This window comes from Amphiura filiformis, chromosome 20, assembly GCF_039555335.1.
Source record: "Amphiura filiformis chromosome 20, Afil_fr2py, whole genome shotgun sequence".
NCBI lineage: Eukaryota > Metazoa > Echinodermata > Ophiuroidea > Amphilepidida > Amphiuridae > Amphiura > Amphiura filiformis.
Window position 1 is genome coordinate 59,662,883 of NC_092647.1, and position 22,794 is coordinate 59,685,676.

A 22,794-nucleotide genomic window follows, 5' to 3' on the forward strand; every position below is an offset into this window, starting at 1 on the left:
AGAATCTTTTTAGATTTAGCACAATTGCATATGACGTGCTATTAATTGCTATTAGCGCTAATAGCGCTATTAGCGCTAATAGCACGCTTTCTCTAGACTTAGAATTCTGTTAGATTTAGCACAATTGCATATGACGTGCTATTAATTGCTATTAGCGCTAATAGTGCTATTAGCGCTAATAGCACGCTTTCCCTAGACTTAAAATCTTTTTAGATTTAGCACAATTGCATATGACGTGCTATTAATTGCTATTAGCGCTAATAGCGCTAATAACACGTTTTCTCTAGACTTAGAATTCTGTTAGATTTAGCACAATTGCATATGACGTGCTGTTAATTGCTAATAGCTCTATTAGCGCTTATAGCACGCTTTACTTAGACTTAGAATCTTTTTAGATTTAGCACAATTGCATATGACGTGCTATTAATTGCTATTAGCGCTAATAGCGCTATTAGCGCTAATAGCACGCTTTTCCTAGACTTAGAATCTTTTCAGATTTAGCTCAATTGCATATGACGTGCTAGTAATTGCTATTAGCGCTAATAGCACGCTTTCCTTAAACTTAGAATCTTTTTAGATTTAGCTCAATAGAGTGTATGCAATAAACCCAAGCGGAACGAGAGTTGCTAAGTAACCGCTACCCGAACCATAAACACATGCAGGATCAGACAATCAGTGTTCAATTTCCCCATAGCTTCCCACGTTGTACACATGTCAGTCGAATTTGGCGGTGTTGGTTTGTTTGCCCTCCAAGTTATAGCATTGTTCACTTTGTGTTGAACATTGTACGTGGGCCTCACTGTAATAACTCAAAGATAACTGTGATCATCATTTCAAGAGGTCACTCTCCCGATTAAGCTAAACAACCTGTGTGGAGGAATTTTATGCATGAGCAATCACGTCAATGACGTAGCAATGAATACCCTCTATTGCATATGACGTGCTAGTAATTGCTATTAGCGCTAATAGCGCTATTAGCGCTAATAGCACGCTTTCCCTAGACTTAGAATCAGTTTAAACTTAGCTCAATTACATATGACGTGCTAGCAATTGCTATTAGCGCTAATAGCGCTATTAGCGCTAATGGCACGCTTTCCCTAGACTTAGAATCTTTTTAGATTTAGCACAATTGCATATGACGTGCTATTAATTGCTATTAGCGCTAATAGCGCGCTTTCCCTAGACTTAGAATCTTTTTAGATTTAGCAAAATTGCATATGACGTGTTATTAATTGCTATTAGCGCTAATAGCACTAATAGCACGCTTTCCCTAGACTTAGAATCTTTTTAGATTTAGCTCAATTGCATATGACGTGCTAGTAATTGCTATTAGCGCTAATAGCGCTATTAGCGCTAATAGCACGCTTTCTCTAGACTTAGAATTCTGTTAGATTTAGCACAATTGCATATGACGTGCTATTAATTGCTATTAGCGCTAATAGCACGCTTTCCTTAAACTTAGAATCTTTTTAGATTTAGCTCAATTGCATATGACGTGCTAGTAAGCTAATAGCACGCTTTCCCTAGACTTAGAATCAGTTTAAACTTAGCTCAATTGCATATGACGTGCTAGCAATTGCTATTAGCGCTAATAGCGCTATTAGCGCTAATAGCACGCTTTCCCTAGACTTAGAATCTTTTTAGATTTAGCACAATTGCATATGACGTGCTATTAATTGCTATTAGCGCTATTAGAGCTAATAGCGCGCTTTCCCTAGACTTAGAATCTTTTTAGATTTAGCAAAATTGCATATGACGTGCTATTAATTGCTATTAGCGCTAATAGCGCGCCTTTCCTAGACTTAGAATATTTTCAATATTGACATATTTGCAAATGAGGCACTAATAACTGCTAAAACGCTAAAAGTGGTTTGGTAATAGCAGTTTTAACGGATTTTTCATTAGCGTTGCTATTAGCGCTATAATGCATAGAGATAGCATACTAATTAAACGCTAATAGCGTCTGTAGCATAATAGCGCTAATTCTGCAATAAGCCATCATCGCACCTTCCTCGAAAGCGCGCTATTAGCGCTAATAACGATTAATAGCACGTCATATGCAATTGTGCTAAATTTGAAAATATTCTTACTCTAGGGAAAGCGCGCTATTAGCGCTAATGACGATTAATAGCACGTCATATGCAATTGTACTAAATTTGAAAATATTCTAACTCTCGGGAAAGCGCGCTATTAGCGCTAATAGCGATTAGTCCCACTTGGAGTGTTTAGTCGTCGTATGGGAGTCTCCGGAGTTCCATCATTCATTACTTTCTTGATAATATGTCCCAGGAGTAAACTTTAATGTTTTTAGAGACATTCCGTCACTCACTCATTCCATCATTCATTACTTTCTTGCCCTGCGGGGCCATTATAGTGGAGTCCCATTTGGAGTGAGCCCCCCTCAGAACTTTAGAGACATTTCGTCACCTTTAAAGTTATTCATTGCTTTCTTGCCCTGCGGGGCTATTATATTGGGGGTCCCACTTGGAGTGTTTAATCGTCGTATGGGAGTCTCCGGTGTCGGGCCTGCCGGCCCTTCGGCCTTGATGTTCTTTCTTGATACTATGGCCCAGGGAGTCTCCGGCCTCGGGCATGCCGGCCCTGCGGCCTTGCTGATGTTTCTTCATACTAAGGTTCAGGAGCAAACTTTAATGTTTTTAGAGACATTCCGTCACCTTTAAGGTTATTCATTGCTTTCTTGCCCTGCGGGGCCACTTGGAGTGTTTAGTCGTCGTATGGGAGTCTCCGGCCTCGGGCCTGCCGGCCCTGCGGCCTTGATGCTTTTTTTCTTCATACTAGGGTTCAGGAGCAAACTTTAATGTTTTTAGAGACGTTTCGTCACCTTTAAGGGGGTACTACACCCCTGTGGTAAATTTGCGACTATTTTTGCATTTTTCTCAAAAAATAATAACACACTGGTAATAAAAGTTGTGTATATTATTGGGGCAAGGAATCAATTACTACACTGAAATTTCAGTGACTCAAGACAAGCGGTTCAGTATATATGATAGGAAACGAGGTACATCCTAGCGGTACCTTATTTCTTATCATAAATAACAAACCGCTTGTCTTGGGTCACTGAAATTCCAGTGTAGTAATTGGATTCCTTGCCCCTAAAATATACATAACTTTTGTTACCACTGTGTTATTAGTTTTTGAGAAAAATGCAAAAATAGACACAAATTTATCGAGGGGTGTAGTACCCCCTTAAGGTTATTCATTGCTTTCTTGCCCTGCGGGGCTATTATATTGGGGTCCCACTTGGAGTGTTTAGTCGTCGCATGGGAGTCTCCGGCCTCAGGCCTGCCGGCCCTGCAGCCTTGATGTTTTTTCTTGATACTAGGGCCCAGGAGTAAATGTTTTTGGAGACAGTTCGTCACCATTTAGGTTGTTTATTGCTTTGTTGCCCTGCCTCGGCCCGGCCTCGGGCCTGCTAGCATGCTGGCCCTGCGGCCTTGATGTTTTTTCTTCATACTAGGGTTCAGGAGCAAACTTTAATGTTTTTAGAGACATTTCGTCATCATTAAGGTTACTAATGATACGACAATGATCGCCATAGCGCTAATACCGTTATTAGCATACCTTACGCTATTAGCGCTAATAGCGCACTAAATGATACATTAATTAATGTTAATAGCGCTATTAGCGCACCTTACGCTAATAGCGCACCTCACGTTAAAATGAGTGCTATTAGCGCTAATATCGCTTTCCATCCTGAGAAAGTAAACAATTTTGCAATTGATGCGTTAATAGCGTTATTAGCACACCTTATGCTATTAGTGCTAATAGCGCTATTAGCACACCTTACGCTATTAGCGCTAATAGCGCACCTTAAGCTAATGAGTGCTATTAGCGCTATTAGCGCTAATAGCGCCTACCATCCTGACAGAATTTAAAAAATTGTAAATGATACGAGCTCTGATACGACAATAATCGCCAACAGCGCTAATACCGTTATTAGCACACCTTACGCTATTAACGCTAATAGCACTATTAGCACACCTTACGCTATTAGCGCTAATAGCGCACCTCGCGTTAATGAGTGCTATATTAGCGCTAGCACTAATATCGCTTTCCATCCTGAGAAAGTAAACAATTTTGCAAATGATACGTTAATTATTGCTAATAGCGCTATTACCACATCTTACGCTGTTAGCGCTAATAGCGCGCCTCACGCTAATGAGTGCTATTAGCGCTATTAGCTCTAACAATTTTGCAAAATTTTCATATCAAAACCTTTCTATGTGAAAAGTAACATGTTTTTTACCCAAAATAATATTCACTACACAATGAAAAGCAATAGTGACCTTGATGAACGCGAGCTATGTGGAGTCATGCTAAAAATAGATCGTATAGTCTACGCAAAGTCTACGCTTGGTCGTATTTCACGTAATGCGAATTATGCTGTGCCATATAGGCTGTGACTAAGACTGGCAGACCCAGCGAGTTATCGAAGGGACTAGAATTGACTTCTGATTAGGGGGTACCCATAGTTTTTTGTATGCGGCGAGACTAAATTCAGGTCTATCATAACCATTTTTAGATGACCATTAGGGAAAATGTCTATACAGTCGATTAACCCGAAAACATTTTTAATAACGTGGCGCTATTTCGTAGAGTGACTGTTGGAACAGGGCAGGTTTGACAGGAAAACCCAGAAAAACTTGATCTCACGCAGGGAAAGGAACAAAGTGAGTGAAAAGATGGAATAAATAAAAAATTCAGGCGGGTTTATGGAAGCACCTACAGCTTCAAAAAAATAATTTTAGGGTTAAAGAATATCTCAAGGTAAGGCCGTATAAAATTAATGTTTTGGTTCTCGTCCCTCCCTCCTCAATTTCTGGGATTTGTCAGATTTTTTTTTTTTTTTAGATTTTTCAATTAGGCCTATTTTAGACTTTGGAATGATTTATGAATTTTTCATACATATAGGGCCTAAATAAGTTTATTAGAGAACACGGACCACTTCCAAGTCTTTTGTGGTACCCTAAGGGGTTTATACCTCAGAATCTCACATTTGAAAAAAAAAAAAAAAAAAGTGCCTCATCGTTTCCTCGAGCACTGTTGGAAAAGACCGAAAACTACAGACAATGCTAATTTTACACTGAAAAAAAAAAAAAAAAAAAAAAACCTCACTCCCTCATCAATTCATGAAAATCCTCTGGACGAGAACCAAAATATTAATTTTATACGGCCTAATATAAACGTGGGTATAGAATTCTGAGTTCACTAGTTCGAAATTGACGGCGATTTAAAGAAAAATTTGGTCATTTTTAGCCAGTTTTCTGTTGCGTTTTGAATGGCCAAATCTGCCGTGAATTCACTGATTCTGAAATGTTACTAAAGCCCTAAAGGTTTTGATATGCGGTAGGCCTACCGTTATTAGCACGCCTTACGCTATCGATAATAGCACCTACCATCCTGAGAAAATTAACACAATAGCGCTATTTTTCATAGACTCAATACACTAATTTCGTGCTAATAGCAGTATTAGCAAAATTGCGCTATTCATGATGCAGTCATGTCTACAGTAGAATTCATCTCGACCTTTGCAGGACTTAACCCCATTAAAAGCTATTAAACCAAGATAACACTCATTGAAACAGCTCAACTGATTAAATCGGATCTTCTCTGGTTGTGCACAAGTGACTGTTTTCATGTGCGATATCGCAATAAAGCTGGTATTCATAGCTTCAGTTCAGAGGATGATTTAAGGAAGCCCCATCATGCACTGTAAAAGTGTTATCACTAGAGTTTCAACTGCCACTTTACTTTTCAAATCCCATTGAACTCTGTGCAAAAGATGTTGTTTTAGAATTGCCCGTGTGTCATTATTAGTTGGTCGATTTCAGATCTAAAGTGATGTATGCATGAAGGATAATTCACACCTTCTGTAGATAACATAAAATGTGAAATCGACCGACCTCTTGAAGGTGTTTTTATTGTAAATATATCTGTCAAAATTCAAATTTCACCATGCACGTGTGTATGCAGTGGGCGGGCAGTGGTGTCATGTTCACTCACACAGCTGTGCTAACCGCAAGACTTGCTGGGAAGTGCTTAAATCATCCTCTGGCTTCAGTTGGGTAACCGATTATAAAGGAAACGAAAGGAAACAATGTTATGTGTGGCTTTGTTCACGAAATCAGACAATGGCGTGCTTTTTGTAAACCAGCATTCGTGAAAATGAGCAACATAATGATTTTTGACTTAACACGGTTTGGAAATAATTTCTTCATATTTTTGGTGTTATCTGTCGTTTACATGTCCTTCCTAAAACACAAAAGTACGACCCTCTCCAAACACCTAAATTAGCTAAAATTTAGGACATGTTACAAAACTATATTGTCTAGTTTTAGAAGAGTACTTTTAATATTGGCCGGTTATTTTTCACACAGCGACGTTAACTAGGCAATGTACTATTACCTATAACATTAACTAAAACACCAAAGTACGAATATTTCCAAACATCTAAATTAGCTAAAAATTTAGGACATGTTAAAAACTATATTTTCTAGAACTTTAGAAGAGTACTTTTTATATTGGCCGGTTATTTTTCACACAGCGACGTTAACTAGTCATATCCCCATACTGTTAACGTAGGGCTATTTGTAGGGTCACGCGTCAATGGGAAAGAGCACTGTGTATTGTGTATAGGAAAACGGACAGTAACTGCAGTATGAGTAAATTCTGCTATTAGCCAATCCCGCACTTTCTTCACAAAACCATATTGTAAACTGTCTCAGGCCTGGTCTGGTGACTGAAAAAAAAGTCTAGCGCCCTCTGCCTGAAATCGGCAAAACACAAACATGACAAAAATTCACATCACTTCCGCATTCTGTTTTTCGTCCGTCCATTCCGTACATGTGTACTGCTTCTACGTTGCGCAGTGCAGTGAGCTGATCAATATTGATCGTCAGTGGATTGCGTGATCATCAACGAAAATACTGAAGAGCTGTAATACAGGGCTGTACATTCTATGTGCTAATCTGTTGATGTAAGTTTGCCTAATTTCTTTATTCCATGCTATAAGCTTAAAATTAAATTCATGCATGCATGAATTTCATTTCATTCAACCTCCTAGTGTACCCTAGTCACTGCAACTAGTGCAAGTGATACTAGACTCTTTTTTTATGACATTTTTCAGCAGATATCCACGAAAAAATCTTATTCCCAAAATTTCAGTTGATTCCGATTTTGTGTTTGCGAGTTATGCATGATATGTGCAGGCCTATTACACTGCCACTGCTCCATTAGTTCGCAAGGCAAACTTAAATAACTGGGCAAAACAGACACATCATTTATCGGTATGACATTTTCGTATTTGGTGCTGCCCTATCTATCCGTTGTGCAGAGCCAGAGCTACTCTACGGTATGGGTTCCTCGTACTACTGCTCCATAGACAATCAGATAGACAATGCCAGCCAGTGTTATAAATATAAACTTAATACTCCGTTGGTGAGCGACGGCGATTGGTATTTCACCGAACGCAAGAAAAGGAGGCCTACCGTATCTGATTGGCTAGAAATCGATCAATTTGTCGCTCAGAGGTGTAGTACAAACTCAAAATGGAGACATGTATTCAATTCGATTGAAATCGATATTCTATTATTGACGCAGATAAAGAAAGTCGATAATGAACATTGTATTATAGATACAGCACCTGAATTTTACACAGGTTCCTTTGTATAATTCATTTCTCAAATTCTTGAATATATCACAATTTTTACTTTGGATTTCAAAATCTTTACTTATAAAATGCAGTTAAAGATATCCACAGCAAACAGCAAGGCCCCGCTAATTAGTGTATAGCTTTTCGAGTTAGTGTACTGGAAACAAAACCTGCGTTTTACCTGAAAACAAATCGAATTTTCTATAATAGTAACACCATATGTGGTACTGATCATGCGCAAATCGTAGAATAGAAACTAAGCGGCAGGGTCTATGGCAGGGCTATGGTATCTCATATCATGTAAATGGTATGCTTAGCCTGAGTCGCTCGGCCTATCTCGAACAAAATCGCCATGCGTAGCTTTTGAAAAACGAGAGGATTCACCGTACTATCACTGCAATTTTTGACACGAAGATATAGGGATGATGACGCAGTGCAATGTGTTATAATTTCGTTCTGGTATACCAGAACGAAATTCAAATTTCATGATATCTTTGCTAAACATGCAGTTCTATTGGGAGGACATATTATCATAATTTTTTAATTATGATAATGTCGAACTTTGCTCTGTTGACCTACAAAGACAACAAATTTGACCGATTCCATTTAGGTGCAAGTTGGGACATTATTGTTATCTTATTGACTATGCCGCTCGTAAAAATTTGGCCCTGCTTTATATTAAGGTGAGACAGGTGTAATCGGTTTTTGTGTGAAGATCATAGAAATTTAAAACTTGGTACAAAGTAATTGATATAAACAAAAAATACTCAAATGTTAAGCATATTAATTAACTACGGGTAATTTGCATATTTAAAATTAGGGAAAATGAGCTACAGCACCATTGGTGCTCTTGTTATATTATTTAAATATTTAAGTTTATTTGATTAAATTACATATTTGTAAGAAAAACAGAATAATTTGACTTTAAATTTTATTTATTTTGATGTTGTCCATATATAGCGTGCTAACACAATGCACGGTAGAAATTCTTTTCATATTTTTTCATACGCTGGTTCCCGCGAACTTGGCTGTCTCTCTTCGTGTTCGGTCTATCCATTTTCAGTGGTAGGAGAAAATTAGATGAATTGCTAGTCTCTGGTAAATGCGCCGTACCATATCGCCATTTTACCGGCGTAAATAAACCCAGCGTTTGCAAAGACTATTCGTGTTTATCAATCAGCGTTTTCATGGTTTTACGATACAATTTGCCAGCCAGGGTCGGCGTAAAAGTCCTTAAAATACAACTCGGACATGAAAGATGACATTATTAAAACTATCCTTTTTTTCTTAAAAACTTGAAAAATGTGAAATAATGGAAAATAATGAAATATTTGATCGGCATTTCTTTCTGACCGGAGTCGGGTAACGGGAAACTGGAAATCAACTTTCATTAGCCTTACAAATATACAAAAAAATCAGGTTTGAAAAAAATTAACCATCAATTTCATATTATAAGATCGTACATTTATGGCTTTAATATTAGTACAGGGTCAGGGATCTATACGATGATTTTTGGTGGATCATCTAGAAAGGATAAAATTCAAATTGAGAAAATTTTCTAGGTATGATTTGTTGTACTAAGCCTATGATCCAATCAAGAGAAATTGATTGCCTGACTGCGCACTAATTGCAAGGTCATTAATAACTCATAATGACTCCTGACACGCTACAATGACTTCTGCCATGACAGAACAAATTTTACATTTTGGCCCCCATTATGACCTTTGACCCCTCATGGGAAGCATAGAGGGGATAGAAAAAATTGAACCATGTTCTAGTTTTATCATTTATTAGATAGTAGGAGGAAAAACGGTAAAATAAATACAGGAAAAGGATGTGGTTTAAACTCTATTTTGACAGCAATTAAGGCAAGTGCAGCATGTCATTACACCTTCAATTCCTGGCACTGTTGAACCAGCAGTTAGAAAAACATGGATTTGTTGTAAACAACAATCTCTTAAAGCCATAATGTAGGATTTCGGTCAAATTTTAAATTTGTTATTCTTTGCCAAAAATGATTAAATATAATATTTAGTAACAACTGTCAAGGAGGTTTTTGATCATTTTAAGCTGAAATAATGAGGTAAAATGTAAAAAAAACCACCAACACTGTCAATAGCCACTTATCAGTAGAACTCTATGGGGAAATTGGGAAATAAAACCAGGGATCCCCGGTTTTAATCAAAATTTGAGTGTAATTAAAGCAATTCAGGCTTAGTCTTTCACAGTGTATTTAAGTACACCATTGGGTATTACCTGGGGGTATTACAATCATGCAAAAAGTAGAAATTAAAAAAAAAATTGCATATCCATTATCCCCCCCAGCCAGCTTGTCAAATACAAGGGCTGCTATTGGCCTAGTACGTATAATAATGCATCATGCGACTATACATGGTACCATATAACAAACTTGGTATCATTATCATAACATGAAGAAGATCAACAAATTTTGATCCATAGAATAGATGGAGGATTTGTTTGATACCATTATGAAATTGTTTTATTTCCTGGAATATCAGTGGCATACTGGCATGTCACATTATGGGGTTTGCATTGCAATCACTTGTACAGAGCAAATTATAATTTCTTGTGAATGCTCAATTCAGGCGAGGCAAATGCCCCTTAAGTTGGTGCTCTTGTTTATTCTTTTCTTCCATTTTCCCTTCCTCATTCCAAATTGTTGGCGATCATCACCTCAAGACCAGAAGAAATATTGTAATGAGCTAATTTTATGACATAGAGCTCAGACTTTATAGCAAGTTATCTTCCATGATGCAATTTTCAATGTTGGCATCCCGGGATGGAAGAGTATTTTCCTCTATTTTTTCTTCCCCCTCCCCCCCTCTTTGTCTCCCCTGCCCTCTGAAGAATAAAAAATCACAGAAAGTCCACTATTTTGTGAAATCACCTTATTTTAGACTTAACATTGCCATGTTGGATGAAAATCACCCTATTTGGGGCAAAAATCTTTAAGCCCTCACTGATCATTTTGCTTATGTCATAATGACTACAGTCAAGCCAATCAGTTTAGTAGAAATGTCTTGAATTTTGATTTAATGTATGAACTGCAAGAGTTGAGTTATTTTGACTTGCAATCTCCAATAGAGTCAACAAATGTGACCCAAGTCTACTTGAGCGAGTTAGGAGTCTACTCATTATCTCACTGCAGTGTGCCACTGCAAAATATTTTAAAAGGTAAAATCGGGTCAAACAACTTGAAATTGTTTGGAATGGAATGCCTTTTGAACCCAATACAATGCTAATAATCAGGACCATAGAATAGACCCTCTTTTTTGAAGTGAACCCACCACCCAATGACCCTTTTGTAATCAGCTTACACCCCATGACCCCCTCCCCATTTACACCAAAGCTGCAAATTTGTGCACGCTTGACACACATTTTGAACAAATCATATATTTTGGGGGCAATTTTTGGTAGGCACAGGTATATCACTTTCATATTCGATGGTGCCCCTCCCCCTGACCCCCTCCCCACTTACTGGCACCATGCACTACAAATCCCCAACTTTATTTTTAATTCATTTATAAGATATTTATTTTATGTGTGCTTTTAGGGAGTAGCTATTTTAACCTCATAACCTTTAGTTTTTACCCTACCCACTCTTAGTTACTCACTCAGTCCTTTGTCCAGACTGGATACTATAATACCATGGGTGTGTTCAGTTGAAATTTAGGGATAACCTTAAAGGCTTATTCAGTGATTCCAGCAAGAGTGTAAAAAATTTTAAAAATGTGTATACGTACATTGCTGAAAAGTGAAGGATAAGTTGTTTTTTAAAATGAACAATTTACCCAGGGAGCAGGGATGGTCCACCTGCATTGGGAAGATATAAAAACCTCATGGGTGTCAAACAGTTCAGTGGGGTCACCGTCAAATGGACACGTAAAAAATCTTCTGCACGGGGCCTACAACAGGGGGGGTCACGTGTGGGGGTCCATTTTAGTAATTTTTGCTCAAAGTATATTGTGTTTGGTATCAAATGAAAGGAAATTTAATTTCAAACCCAGAAAGTGGTGTTGGTTTTGTCAATTTAACATCCTGCAAAGAGTTACACTTGATTTAAGGTGTACGTGTAGGCCTACACTATATAGTGACGAATGATTGAAACGTTAACATGGTTAATGAGGCTATATTATATCGTGTATATTACTGTCCCTATCTAGAATACTAGAAAATGCTAAAGGTGCCTTAAGGTTGGTCTGAACCCTGGAATTATGGAAACTTTCGGGCCTCATAACTTCTAAATTGTTGGTCTAAAGAATATAAAAGTATACATTTTTAGAATGGAAATGACTTGATAAATTCATCTGTGAGGTCCAATTTGGGCCAAAATGCTCATTTTTGGAGAAAATCCCAAAAAACAGTTTTTTGGCCCAAATTTTTTCGTGCAACGTAACAGCTATTTCAGTGGAATGTTTCATTCTCATATGAACTATTTTCTAGTCCTGCAAATACAGCCGATATTGCAGCATCTGGATGCTTTTGAACACTTGCAGTTTCTCTGCAGGAGCAGTCGGTTCCTTTTGACACATTTGGTGGCCATGGTGGATTTCTCATTGCTTGTGGAACTACGATGTCCCCCTGTAAAGTCCCCGGTGTTGTCACTTAACATTGACTATGTGTACGCATGATCGTTCCCAATTTCGCGAAAAAAGGGGTTATTTTTAAACTATGTTCGCGAACATTTTATGTTCGCGATATTTAAAAGAATAGGGTTGTTTTTGACGACGGTGTACTCGAAATTAAAAAATAGGGTACATATTTCTGTGAATCATCATCATCATAATGTTGAAATCCCAAGAAATCTTACCATTTCTCGCTCAATTTACTCCCGATTTCACTTTTTGTGAAACTTTTTTGCCTTCCTAATATCCCGGCCTAAATATTCAGCAACACGCCGACTCGGTTTTATTTGTTTCATGGTTTGTTTACACCGATTACGTCACTAGTACTGGGGACTTACCCAGTTTGGCTGCTGATTCCATGAGACTTTTTTCATTGGCTTTATTAATGACGCACCCGGCCTCCGGAGCCTTGACAAACTGGGTACCCACAAACCGAGCCACAAACTCTTCAAAATGGCACCTGATCATAAAGGAATTGTTCCTTCTGAACCTTTTGAAGTTGTAGTCAGCAGGGCGAAAACCGCAAATCGCTCACTATTTGATGACCATGACCGGCAAGCTAGAGGTTTTTCTTGAAAATATCTAAAGATGGTGCTGATATAGTGGTTTGAGTGAGGGAATTCGTGGCAAATGCCAGAGTTCGTAATTTTTGTCAGTCAGTTTATGTAGGCCTATTGGTCACATTCAAGCTTTATTTTGCAAAAAAAAAAAAAAACGGGAGGAAAGATTACATTGTTGATAACTGTATCATAAAAAACACATGATGCATCCTATTGGATGTATTTGTATATATTTTTCTGTTATTTTCCTCATTTATATATTAAAAGGACAACGGAGTAAAACAATGAATCAGAACAAGTGTTTTTGTGTGTGTTCTTGAAATGTTAAAAAAGGGATACTTTTGTAAAAGTGTACTTGAAATGCAAAAAATAGGGGTATTTCTTAAGGCTAATTTGTACAGCTGTTTTCATGTAAAATAGAGGTAAAAATGAGCGAAAATGTTCTTGAAACCGCGCAAAATAGGGGGGTATTTTTGACTTAGGGAACGATCATGTGTTACGCCTTTGAATGTTAAGTGACAACACCGGGGTAAAGTCCATCCGCATTCCTTGGGATCTGGGAGGAAGGGCTTAGCGATGTGTGCTGTTTTGTCTATGGTGCATGCATATATGCTGCTCTCTCCATGTGAAGGCAAAATGCATCCTCAGTTGGCGGTAATCTCTGTAAGTTAGTAGTAGCACTCTTCAGAAATTTGTGAGCCCTGAGCTTTGTAAGACTATTACACTGGGCAATGTCATTGCTAGAAGAGTATACTGAAATGAACAACTGCAGCGCCTGGTCAATGTCGTCATCTGTCAGGTTGTGGTCAGCCTCTGCAAAACTAGCAAGATGAACTAGTGGAACAGTCTTACTTTTCTCTAACCATGTAGGTTTTCCGATGAAGAAAGGGTAGCTGGTAATTTCTCGTCCACTGATTAAGTGCAAGGATATTTTTAGGAGTATCAGGAAAGGGGTTAGTGTACCAAGGACAGGGTAAAGGGTAACGAGGGTCACGGGGACAACAGTTTATGGGTCCAGGTGAAGGGGTAGGGGATCCAGGGATGGGATTAGGGGTATCAGCAATGGGGTTTGGGGTACAAGGTTAGGGGTTCAGTGGACGGAGTTAGGGGTTCCAGGAATGGGGAGAGTCCCATAGTTGGTGTTAGGGGACCCAGGGATAAGGTTAGGGGTACTAAGGATGGAGTTAGAGGTCCCAGGGTTTGGATAATGGGTACCGGGGACAGAGTTAGGTGTACTGAGGATGGAGTTGGGAATACGAAAGGCATGTTTAGGGGTACCACAGAAGGGGCTATAGGAGACACTGGACATGGCAAAGGGTAAAACAGGTTATGGGTTGAAGGGGTTAGGGGTTTCAGGGATGACCGGCCATGGGATTTGGGGTACCAGGGACAACGTTAGGGGACCCGGCAGTTAGGGGTTCCAGGAATAAGGTTAGAGGTCACAATCGTGTTAAAGGTCCCGTGGATAGTGTAAGGGGTACATGAGTTATGGCTCCCATGGTCGGGGTAAGGGGTACCGGGCATTTGGTAAGGGGAACCGGATTTGGGGTACCGAAGATGGGCTTAGGGTCCCAGAGACGTACCATGGGTCTCGGGGGACGTAGTTGGGGGTTCCAGGAACGGAGGGAAAGGTCCCATAGTTGGTGTTAGAGGTCCCAGGGATATAGAGTAAGGGGTACAGGGGATGGATTAGGGGTCCCAGGGTTGGTGTAATGGGTACCAGGAATGGGGTAAGGGGTATCCGGCATTGGGAAAGGGGAACCGGATATGGGTTTACATGTACTGAAGATGGGGTAATGATCCCAGGGACGGTTACCCAGCTTCCAAAGATGGGCTTTGGGTCCCAGGGACATGTCATGGGTCTTGTGGTAGTAGTTGGGGGTTTCAGGAATGGAGTTAAAGGTCCAATAGTTGGTGTTACAGGTGCCAGATATATAGTGTAAGGGGTACAGGGGTATACTACAATCCCCGAAATATGTCTTGAAACATTAAAGCGTCTTTAGGGAAAATAAGTCCCCCACTCCCCGTGCAATGTTGAAAGCGATGCAAATGTGTTCAGCGTGTCTCCAAAGTGTCGCAACATTGAATGATGGGGGGGGGGGGGGGGGGGGGAAGGGACAAGTGTTAATTGATGGCCCAGCTTTCTTCTAATTCCAAATATTGAACTTTTTATCCACATTAAAAATACACTTTTGATTTCATTCAAGATGCCTAAAGCGTTTCAAGGACATTTTTCGGGGATTGTCTGAGGCAATCGCTAAAATTTACATCTGATTTTAATCTTTTGGCTATAACTTTAAAACTACTTGAAAGAATGACTCCAAATTTTCAATGAATATTAGTTAGTGCATAAGCTATGATGTGGATATAAAATAAAACAACTAATTGTATCAATTTTGACTATATCGCCCTGCACTACAAGCAGGTTGCACCCATCACCTGTGTATGTCTACAATCATAGATTGAATACAATAGCGCTCTTTTCATACATACTAATCTTACAGATGTGAGTGATCAGCATGATATAGTTCAATGCATAGGTACAGCGTGAAAAAATTTCCATGACTATTTATTAATAGATAGGCTATGATGTGGGCACAAAATAAAACAACTAATCTTTTATTTAGATAGTGGTCAAATAATTCTTTTGTACTGCATCCATTTGCATATCTTCTGGAGCGTGCCTATAGAGGAGATGATTTGAACTAATGACCTTATGTGCAAGCACTCTATAAATAAATACTTATGAAAACGTATGAAACTTGAACGTGGGGGTGTGTGGGGGAGAGGGGGGGGGGTTACACGATAATCGATTATCGATTTTCCTCCACCACCCTCCACCACACAAATATAACCCCCAATCATCTTTAGCGACTGCGATTGAACATGACAGTCTGTGATCATCATTTCCGTGTTAGGTTTTAGAATTTAATTGAATATTGACAATTAATTGATCATTGATTGTCGGTTATCGACTGTCTATTACCCCACCCCCCTCCCACCACCACCTACAACTCAAACACTGCTTAACAACGACATCTACCGCGTATGCGTGTTAAATAAAGACTGTGATCACGAACTCCTACACTAGTGGAAGTTTTGGATGAGAAAACGGACATTTTGATGAGAATCGGCCAAAATGGTGAGAATTTAATTTTCTCATTCTCTTGGATGAGAAACTTCCTGGTGTGTGTGTCAATCATTATTGTCTTATTAAAACTGGTGACAATTGCTAATTGCTATTATTTTCTCATCCAAAAGAATGAGAAAATTAAATTCTCACCATTTTGGCCGTTTCTCATCAAAATGTCCGTTTTCTCATCCAAAACTTCAACTAGTGTTATCTGACAATTGCTATATTGCCCATATTCATGACATTTAAAGATGTCCAGATCTATGTGTGTCTTTATTACAATAAAAAAAAACAATCAATTATCATGCCATAGATAAATTAGGGTTTTAAAACTTATTTTCGTGTTTCACAATGTCAATTGTCATGAATATAGAAGAAAAGTTTACTGGTTTGAATAAGTCACACACAAAAAAAAAGAAAAAAAAAGTGAAACTGTTGGGGCTCGAACCACTAGCCTTTCGTTTCACCGTCTGAAGTACTGTCCATTACACCACGCTGTCATGTTGAAATAATTACGGATTCCGTGATATATGGGTGCGCATTGCATTCTCGTGATTATGAAAATGGTAAATCTCGACAGACGATTTACATTTGCTAAAATCAGTCAAATGTAAATAATGTTAGAGCTAACAAAACGTAAAATAGTAAAATTAGATGTAGTTTTGAACAAGCTTTCAAACAAAACACTTTCCAAATAAAAGTTGACACCAAATCGGCCTAAATTATGAATTTTGTCAACGGTTTACCATTTCTAAATTAAAGAAACTCCTTGTATTAATATTCAGTATTAGACTATGGTAAACCGTCAAATCACTATGTGATTCAATGGGACGATTTACAATCGCTCTTTACCATTTCACGCAAATAAAATGATCAATTTTAAAGACATTTCTGCATGAGTAGGCCTACTTCATGATCGTACTAATGCGATTTTTTTATTGGTTCGTTTTTTGTTTTTTTGTTTTTTTGCTTTGGGGGAGGGCGTTGATCTGAAAAAGGTGAAAAAGGTCGTTTTTTTGACTATATTGCCCTGCACTGCAGCGTTCACGCGATACATATCCACTGAACTATATCATGCTGATCATTCACATCTGTAAGATTAGTAATGTTTGAAAAGAGCGCTATTGTATTCAATCTATGATTGTAGACATACACAGGTGATGGGTGCAACCTGCTTGTAGTGCAGGGCGATATAGTCAAAATTGATACAATAAGTTGCTTTATTTTATATCCACATCATAGCTTATGCATTAACTAATATTCATTGAAAATTTGGAGTAATTCTATCAAGTAGTTTTAAAGTTACAGCCAAAAGTTTAAAATCAGATGTTAATTTTAGCGATTGCCTCATACAATCCCGAAATATGTCTTGAAACATTAAAGCGTCTTTAGGGGAAAATAAGTCCCCCCACTCCCCCCCCGTGCAATGTTGAAACGTGCAAATGTGTTCAGCGTGTCTCCAAAGTGTCGCAACATTGAATGATGGGGGGGGGGGGAAGGGACAAGTGTTAATTGATGGCCCAGCTTTCTTCTAATTCCAAATATTGAACATTTTTATCCACATTAAAAATACACTTTTGATTTCATTCAAGATGCCTAAAGCGTTTCAAGGACATTTTTCGGGGATTGTAGGAATGGTGTAAGGGGTACCGGCATTGGATAAGGGGCACCGGGTGTGGGGTTACAGGTAATGAAGATGGGGTTAGGGTCCCAGGGACGGGTCATGGGTCTCGGGGATGAAATTAGGAATTCCTGGAATGGAGTTAAAGCTCCAATAGTTGGTATTAGAGGTCCCAGGGAATAGGGTAATGGGGATGAAGTTAGGGGACCCAGGATCGGGGTAAGGGGTACCGTGGGCATTGGGTAAGGGGAATCGGATATGGGTTTACAGGTACTGAAGATGACCCCAGGGACGGTCATGGGTCTCGGGGACGGATGGAGTTAGAGGTTCCAGGAATGCAGTTTAGGGGTCCCAGGGATATGATTAGGGGTATGGAGTTCGGGGAGTTTGGCGTTAGGAGTCCCAGGGGTGGCATTAGGGGTACCTTGCCGAGGACTGCGTAAGGGCTCAAACTCAGGGTCCATGCGCTTGCTTGTGGTCAGAGAGAAAGAGAGTGGTGAGCAATACTGAGAGATGCAGATATGATGCTGCATTGCTACATTAGGCTCTATGATGGCTATAGCTGGGTCAAGGACTGGGTTTGGTAAGTCGGGTCTCTGTTACTAGGCAGAGGGTATTCAGGATAGAAAAAGGTGGTCAATTCTATAAGTAGGAGTGGGTCTACAGGAACCTGAATCGTGAAGATTAAGAGGATCTATCTACTTGTTATCTATCTAGAAACATTGAAAGAATGTGAAACAGCACATCAGATCAGTGTATTGACTGCAAAATTTAACGAAATATGATACCACACATGCCATATATGCACAGCTCTACTTCATCTGACAACCCCCCACCCATCATCCAGCGCCCCCCCCCCACCACACACACCCCACACACACCCCAACATGGTGGCCCAGTGCAATCAAATGTATGGCATAATTTTAAGCATCTTTGTGTAAATAAAAGGTGATTTTGTCACATTATAGTGTACTATATTACGTATATTACACTGCAAAAATGGGTTTCCGGGGGGACAAATTTTGACCCCCCATAACACCCCCCCTGTGCAGCTGATTTCAAAACGTGTCCACCCTAGGGATGTGGCCTATAGTCCATAGAATCCATCTATATAGGACACATTTTGTATCTTGCCAAGTCAGTTTGCATCAAAATATGGGGGTTTGCTCCTTGGGTAATTTGGCAAAAAACAAGGTAAACAGTAGTTTTGACAAAGTTGAAGCCCTTTTCAAATACATATATTATAGCTAATTTCTCTACTGAAGTAGAGAAATTACAGATTTATGTAAAATATCTCATTTTGTCTTTTAATACACAGCTTTCAGGTTTTAAAACCACTAGCAGGCACTAACAAAGGTGCCAAAATCTGAATTTGGATGATTTTTACGATCCTCCAGATGAGCAAATCACTGAATTAGCCTTTAATTTGAATCAAGAAATTAGAGTTCTTTCGGGACTTAATGAAAGTAAGCACTGGTACCTTGTATTAACAACTGAATTCAACAACTTAAATAGCTTTGCTCTCTTTTTAGTTGACTTGATAATCCGTTACTTTGGCCCATTGAATTTGTACAGTGACTCAGCCAGTGCCGCCAACTAAGGGGGTTAATGGGGTGCGTTACCCCTGGGCCCAGGGTCCTAGGGGGTCCGTTAAAGCAACAAAGCAGGACATCAGGCCCACTATAAGGGATCTTTTTGTGGGCCCACAGTATCTTTTATTTGCTTCTTTTTAAAAACCAATGCACTATGGACTTTGCCTTTTATGGGTCCATTATAATGTCTCTTTGGTTTGCTTTTTTACGGCCTGCTTAAAAAACAAACAAAAGAGATTATTGCACAGCCCCGACGACACCAATTTATCTTGGTAACTAACTCTACACATTTTAATTGTTTTCTTGTTTAATTCCTATGCAGGTGACACAAACAGGGAAATCATTTGAATTAACTAGTGAACTTTGAACTCCAAGCCATCTAGCAAAGTTGAAATCTGTACATCTACCGTTACCATGTCAACACCTTATGAGAAGCCCCCTCCTTATGCGCCAGCACAGCAGGTTAGTACTAAATCGAAAACTTAAGGGTTCTTTAAATTTGGATGCTTGTGAATTCAAGTTGGCCCAATCGGTGAGGGGCTCGACTATGGTGCGTGACGGTACAAGTTGAGCCCTGCAGTTAAGGACCGTCGATATATCGATAATAATCAATAAATCGACTATCCAATAATATAAATATCGCCGATATCACTTTCAGAAGAAAATCGATATATTCAAGTTGCCGATAATGGAAAAAAAATAATAAAATCGGGCGCATAGTATGTTCGCCACCGCTATTACACCAGAACAGACACATTTTGAAATGTCAAAACCTCTGGAATCATTACTGTTGCTTTACTTTACCGCAGTTGAAAGTTTATATTCCAATCCATATTCTACTTTTTGTTGCTTTTAGTGACTTGAATTTTCAGATCACAAAAATTGGGAGGAAAATCGATATACCGATTTTTATCGACATTGAGTGGCCGATATCCCGGGGGTCACTCCCATTGTGGCCTGTACACCATCCGCGATAATGACAACACATAAAAAGGGTAGTTTTTCGTGGGTAGGCACGATATGCGCGTAACGCGTTTAGGGTGTCAAAAACATGAAATGTTTGAAACAAGGGTAGCAAAATTGCAATTGCTAATACGCGGAAATGAAATTTAGGGTATGAAATTTGATGTAAGGAATAAAATCCCTGTTTAGGGTGTGAAAATGCCTGTTTAGGGTATTGTTTTAGCCAAGGGTTAAATCCTTGTTTAGGGTGCTTTTCAAAAGTTGATTATCGCGGATGGTGTACAGGCCACAATGGGAGTGAACCCCTGGGCCGATATATCGATTTTCTAAAATCCTGACATCGACGGTCCTTACCTGCAGTGTCTATTCTTTGTCGTTGATAAATTGAGCTAGCTTGGAATTCCACTGGGCAAGGAACTTAACTACTAATTCATTGTACCAGTCTATGAAACTTGGTGGGCCGATCCAGGCCACAATAGCTATTATAATATGTAGGCTGACTTGGGTTTGTGCCTGTTTAGAGCTGTGGCCTTAAATTATGCTAAATGGTTTATAAGGTGTGTCTCAAACCCAAGTGTTCCGTGACTTTTTGTAAAGCGCAATGATCTTATGCAATTGTGCATATATGACAGCATTCAAGCTTTGACTTGCGTTTAGTGGCCAGAGTGGCGGAAACTTAAAGTGAAAGATATCCTATGTAAAGGAACATTTTCTAGGGTGAAATTGTATGTAGAAACTGAATCTGACATAAAAAATGCATAATTATCAACTTGAAAATTTTCCCCATAGCACTGTACAGGCATATCATGGAAACCTTTTTAGTGAAAAGGACCCTATCAAAATCGGCCTGAACGCACAGGTCACGCATAGTGAACACAGATCGATACTGTCAACGAAATTGGAGGATCAATTGAATTTTTTTTATTTTGACATACGACTTGTTTATTGCTATTTTAACCACTTTATATTTTGTTTTATTGCAAACAAAAACACACCTTTTATTCTGTATTACTTATTTTGCAATATTGTGGTTACAGAATAATACAACAATTAAAAATTTAATTACAATTTGGCCACAAATACGAAAGAATCTACAAGAACTTTGCGAAAAAGCTTGTCCGTGTTACACACAATAGCCCACTTAACCTCTTCAGCGGGTTGTTTGTTTACTTCCTGATCGATTGGCTTTGCGCATTCAGTGCGTCGAAATGTTTAGGTCTGTGCAAACGACTAGGATATGACGGCCTGATGACTAGATTTCAGTCCGAATTTGAATTCACGGTTTTTTCTTTCTTGAACACACGCGAGTCTTAATCTGAAGCTATCAAAATGAATGTTACATCAATGGAAAGCGGTCAATTTGAAGAAATTTTACTCAAGAGATCCAAGTGATTAGATGGCGCTGTTTATTTTTCTGGTGAAGAGAAGCTGACTAGAAGCTCCCGGTTTTTCAAGAAACGCGAAATTTACACTGAAATTTTCACGATCTTTGACTAAAAATAAAAAGTTTACCACTAGATACGCGAGTCTAAACAAGTTTCGAGCATGGTTATTTTTGAAAAAATCAAAAGATCACAGTATTAGCTCCATGTAACTAGCGGATCCAAGTTATATCACTACAAATTATGTTTCGGTGGCAAGAGATGTAAAAAAGGACCCGATTTTAGCCTGTGTTTCCATAGGAGTTCAAGCGTGCAATAGCTCGGAAAATCTTAGATCACCAAATGTGTCGATATAATCAGACAAAAGTCCCCAAATTTGAGCAGAAAATGACGCAAAAAAATAAGTCCTTCAAAACTGGGACTCTCAGGGCTAAACAATATAAACTTGCTCTAGAGGAAGGTCTTGGCTATAGCAAGTTTATATTTGTTTAGCCTTAAACCTCAGTTTTAAAGGACTTTTTTTTTTGTGAAGGCCTTTTTTTTTCACACCCTCCGAAATGTAAGGGGTAGGGGTAACATATTACTATACTATATTTTTTTTTCAGTACATTTAACTTAATCAAGTTTTATACCACTATTTTGCTATTGAAATACTGAACAAAAAGACAGAAAGGCATCACAATAGCTCATACCATTGAGGAGTTACTGGCTTTTTCAATCTCAAAATTAGGCTAAAATTGCACTTTTCCCAAAGCAATTGTCACCCTGACCCCCAATTTTCTAACCCTGTTACAAAAATAAAGAAATAGATTTATCACATTTAATGATTTGAATATCACAAATATACCCTTGTCACATAATTAGCATAAACAATTATGCACTACTCAGTAGTTTTCATGTTCATACACTCACAGGAAATTAGCAAGTCAAATTTTTTGTCACCCCAAAACGGCCATTTTCGGCCAAAATTGGACCAAAAAATGAGACTCAGTACACCGGTCGATCTTACCGTTTCGATGTTGATTAAGATACTTCTTGCATCGATCCCGAGATGCGGAAAACCAATAGTCATTTTGTCCCACATAAATGAATAAATAACAAAAAAACCCGATCCCCGGTGGACTCACCCAAAAGGTGACGTCACACCATCTTATCGTCCCTTATCCTCCTTGGTCTCCGACTGACACAGACGCGTGCCTATCGATTGTTCATAGCACTGTGTATC

General features: G+C 38.9%; 1 protein-coding gene across 1 annotated transcript in view; it reads left to right on the top strand.

The window, feature by feature from the left end:
• The first annotated feature begins 6,824 nt into the window (after positions 1-6,824).
• The window catches only part of LOC140142473 (uncharacterized), a 34,485-nt gene continuing 18,515 nt past the window's right edge, over positions 6,825-22,794 (top strand). The window contains exons 1-2 of the mRNA XM_072164458.1: positions 6,825-6,997; positions 19,547-19,686. Of these exons, the coding sequence (XP_072020559.1) occupies positions 19,639-19,686 (48 nt within the window). The 5' untranslated portion in view covers positions 6,825-6,997; positions 19,547-19,638. The remainder of the gene's footprint in view (positions 6,998-19,546; positions 19,687-22,794) is intronic.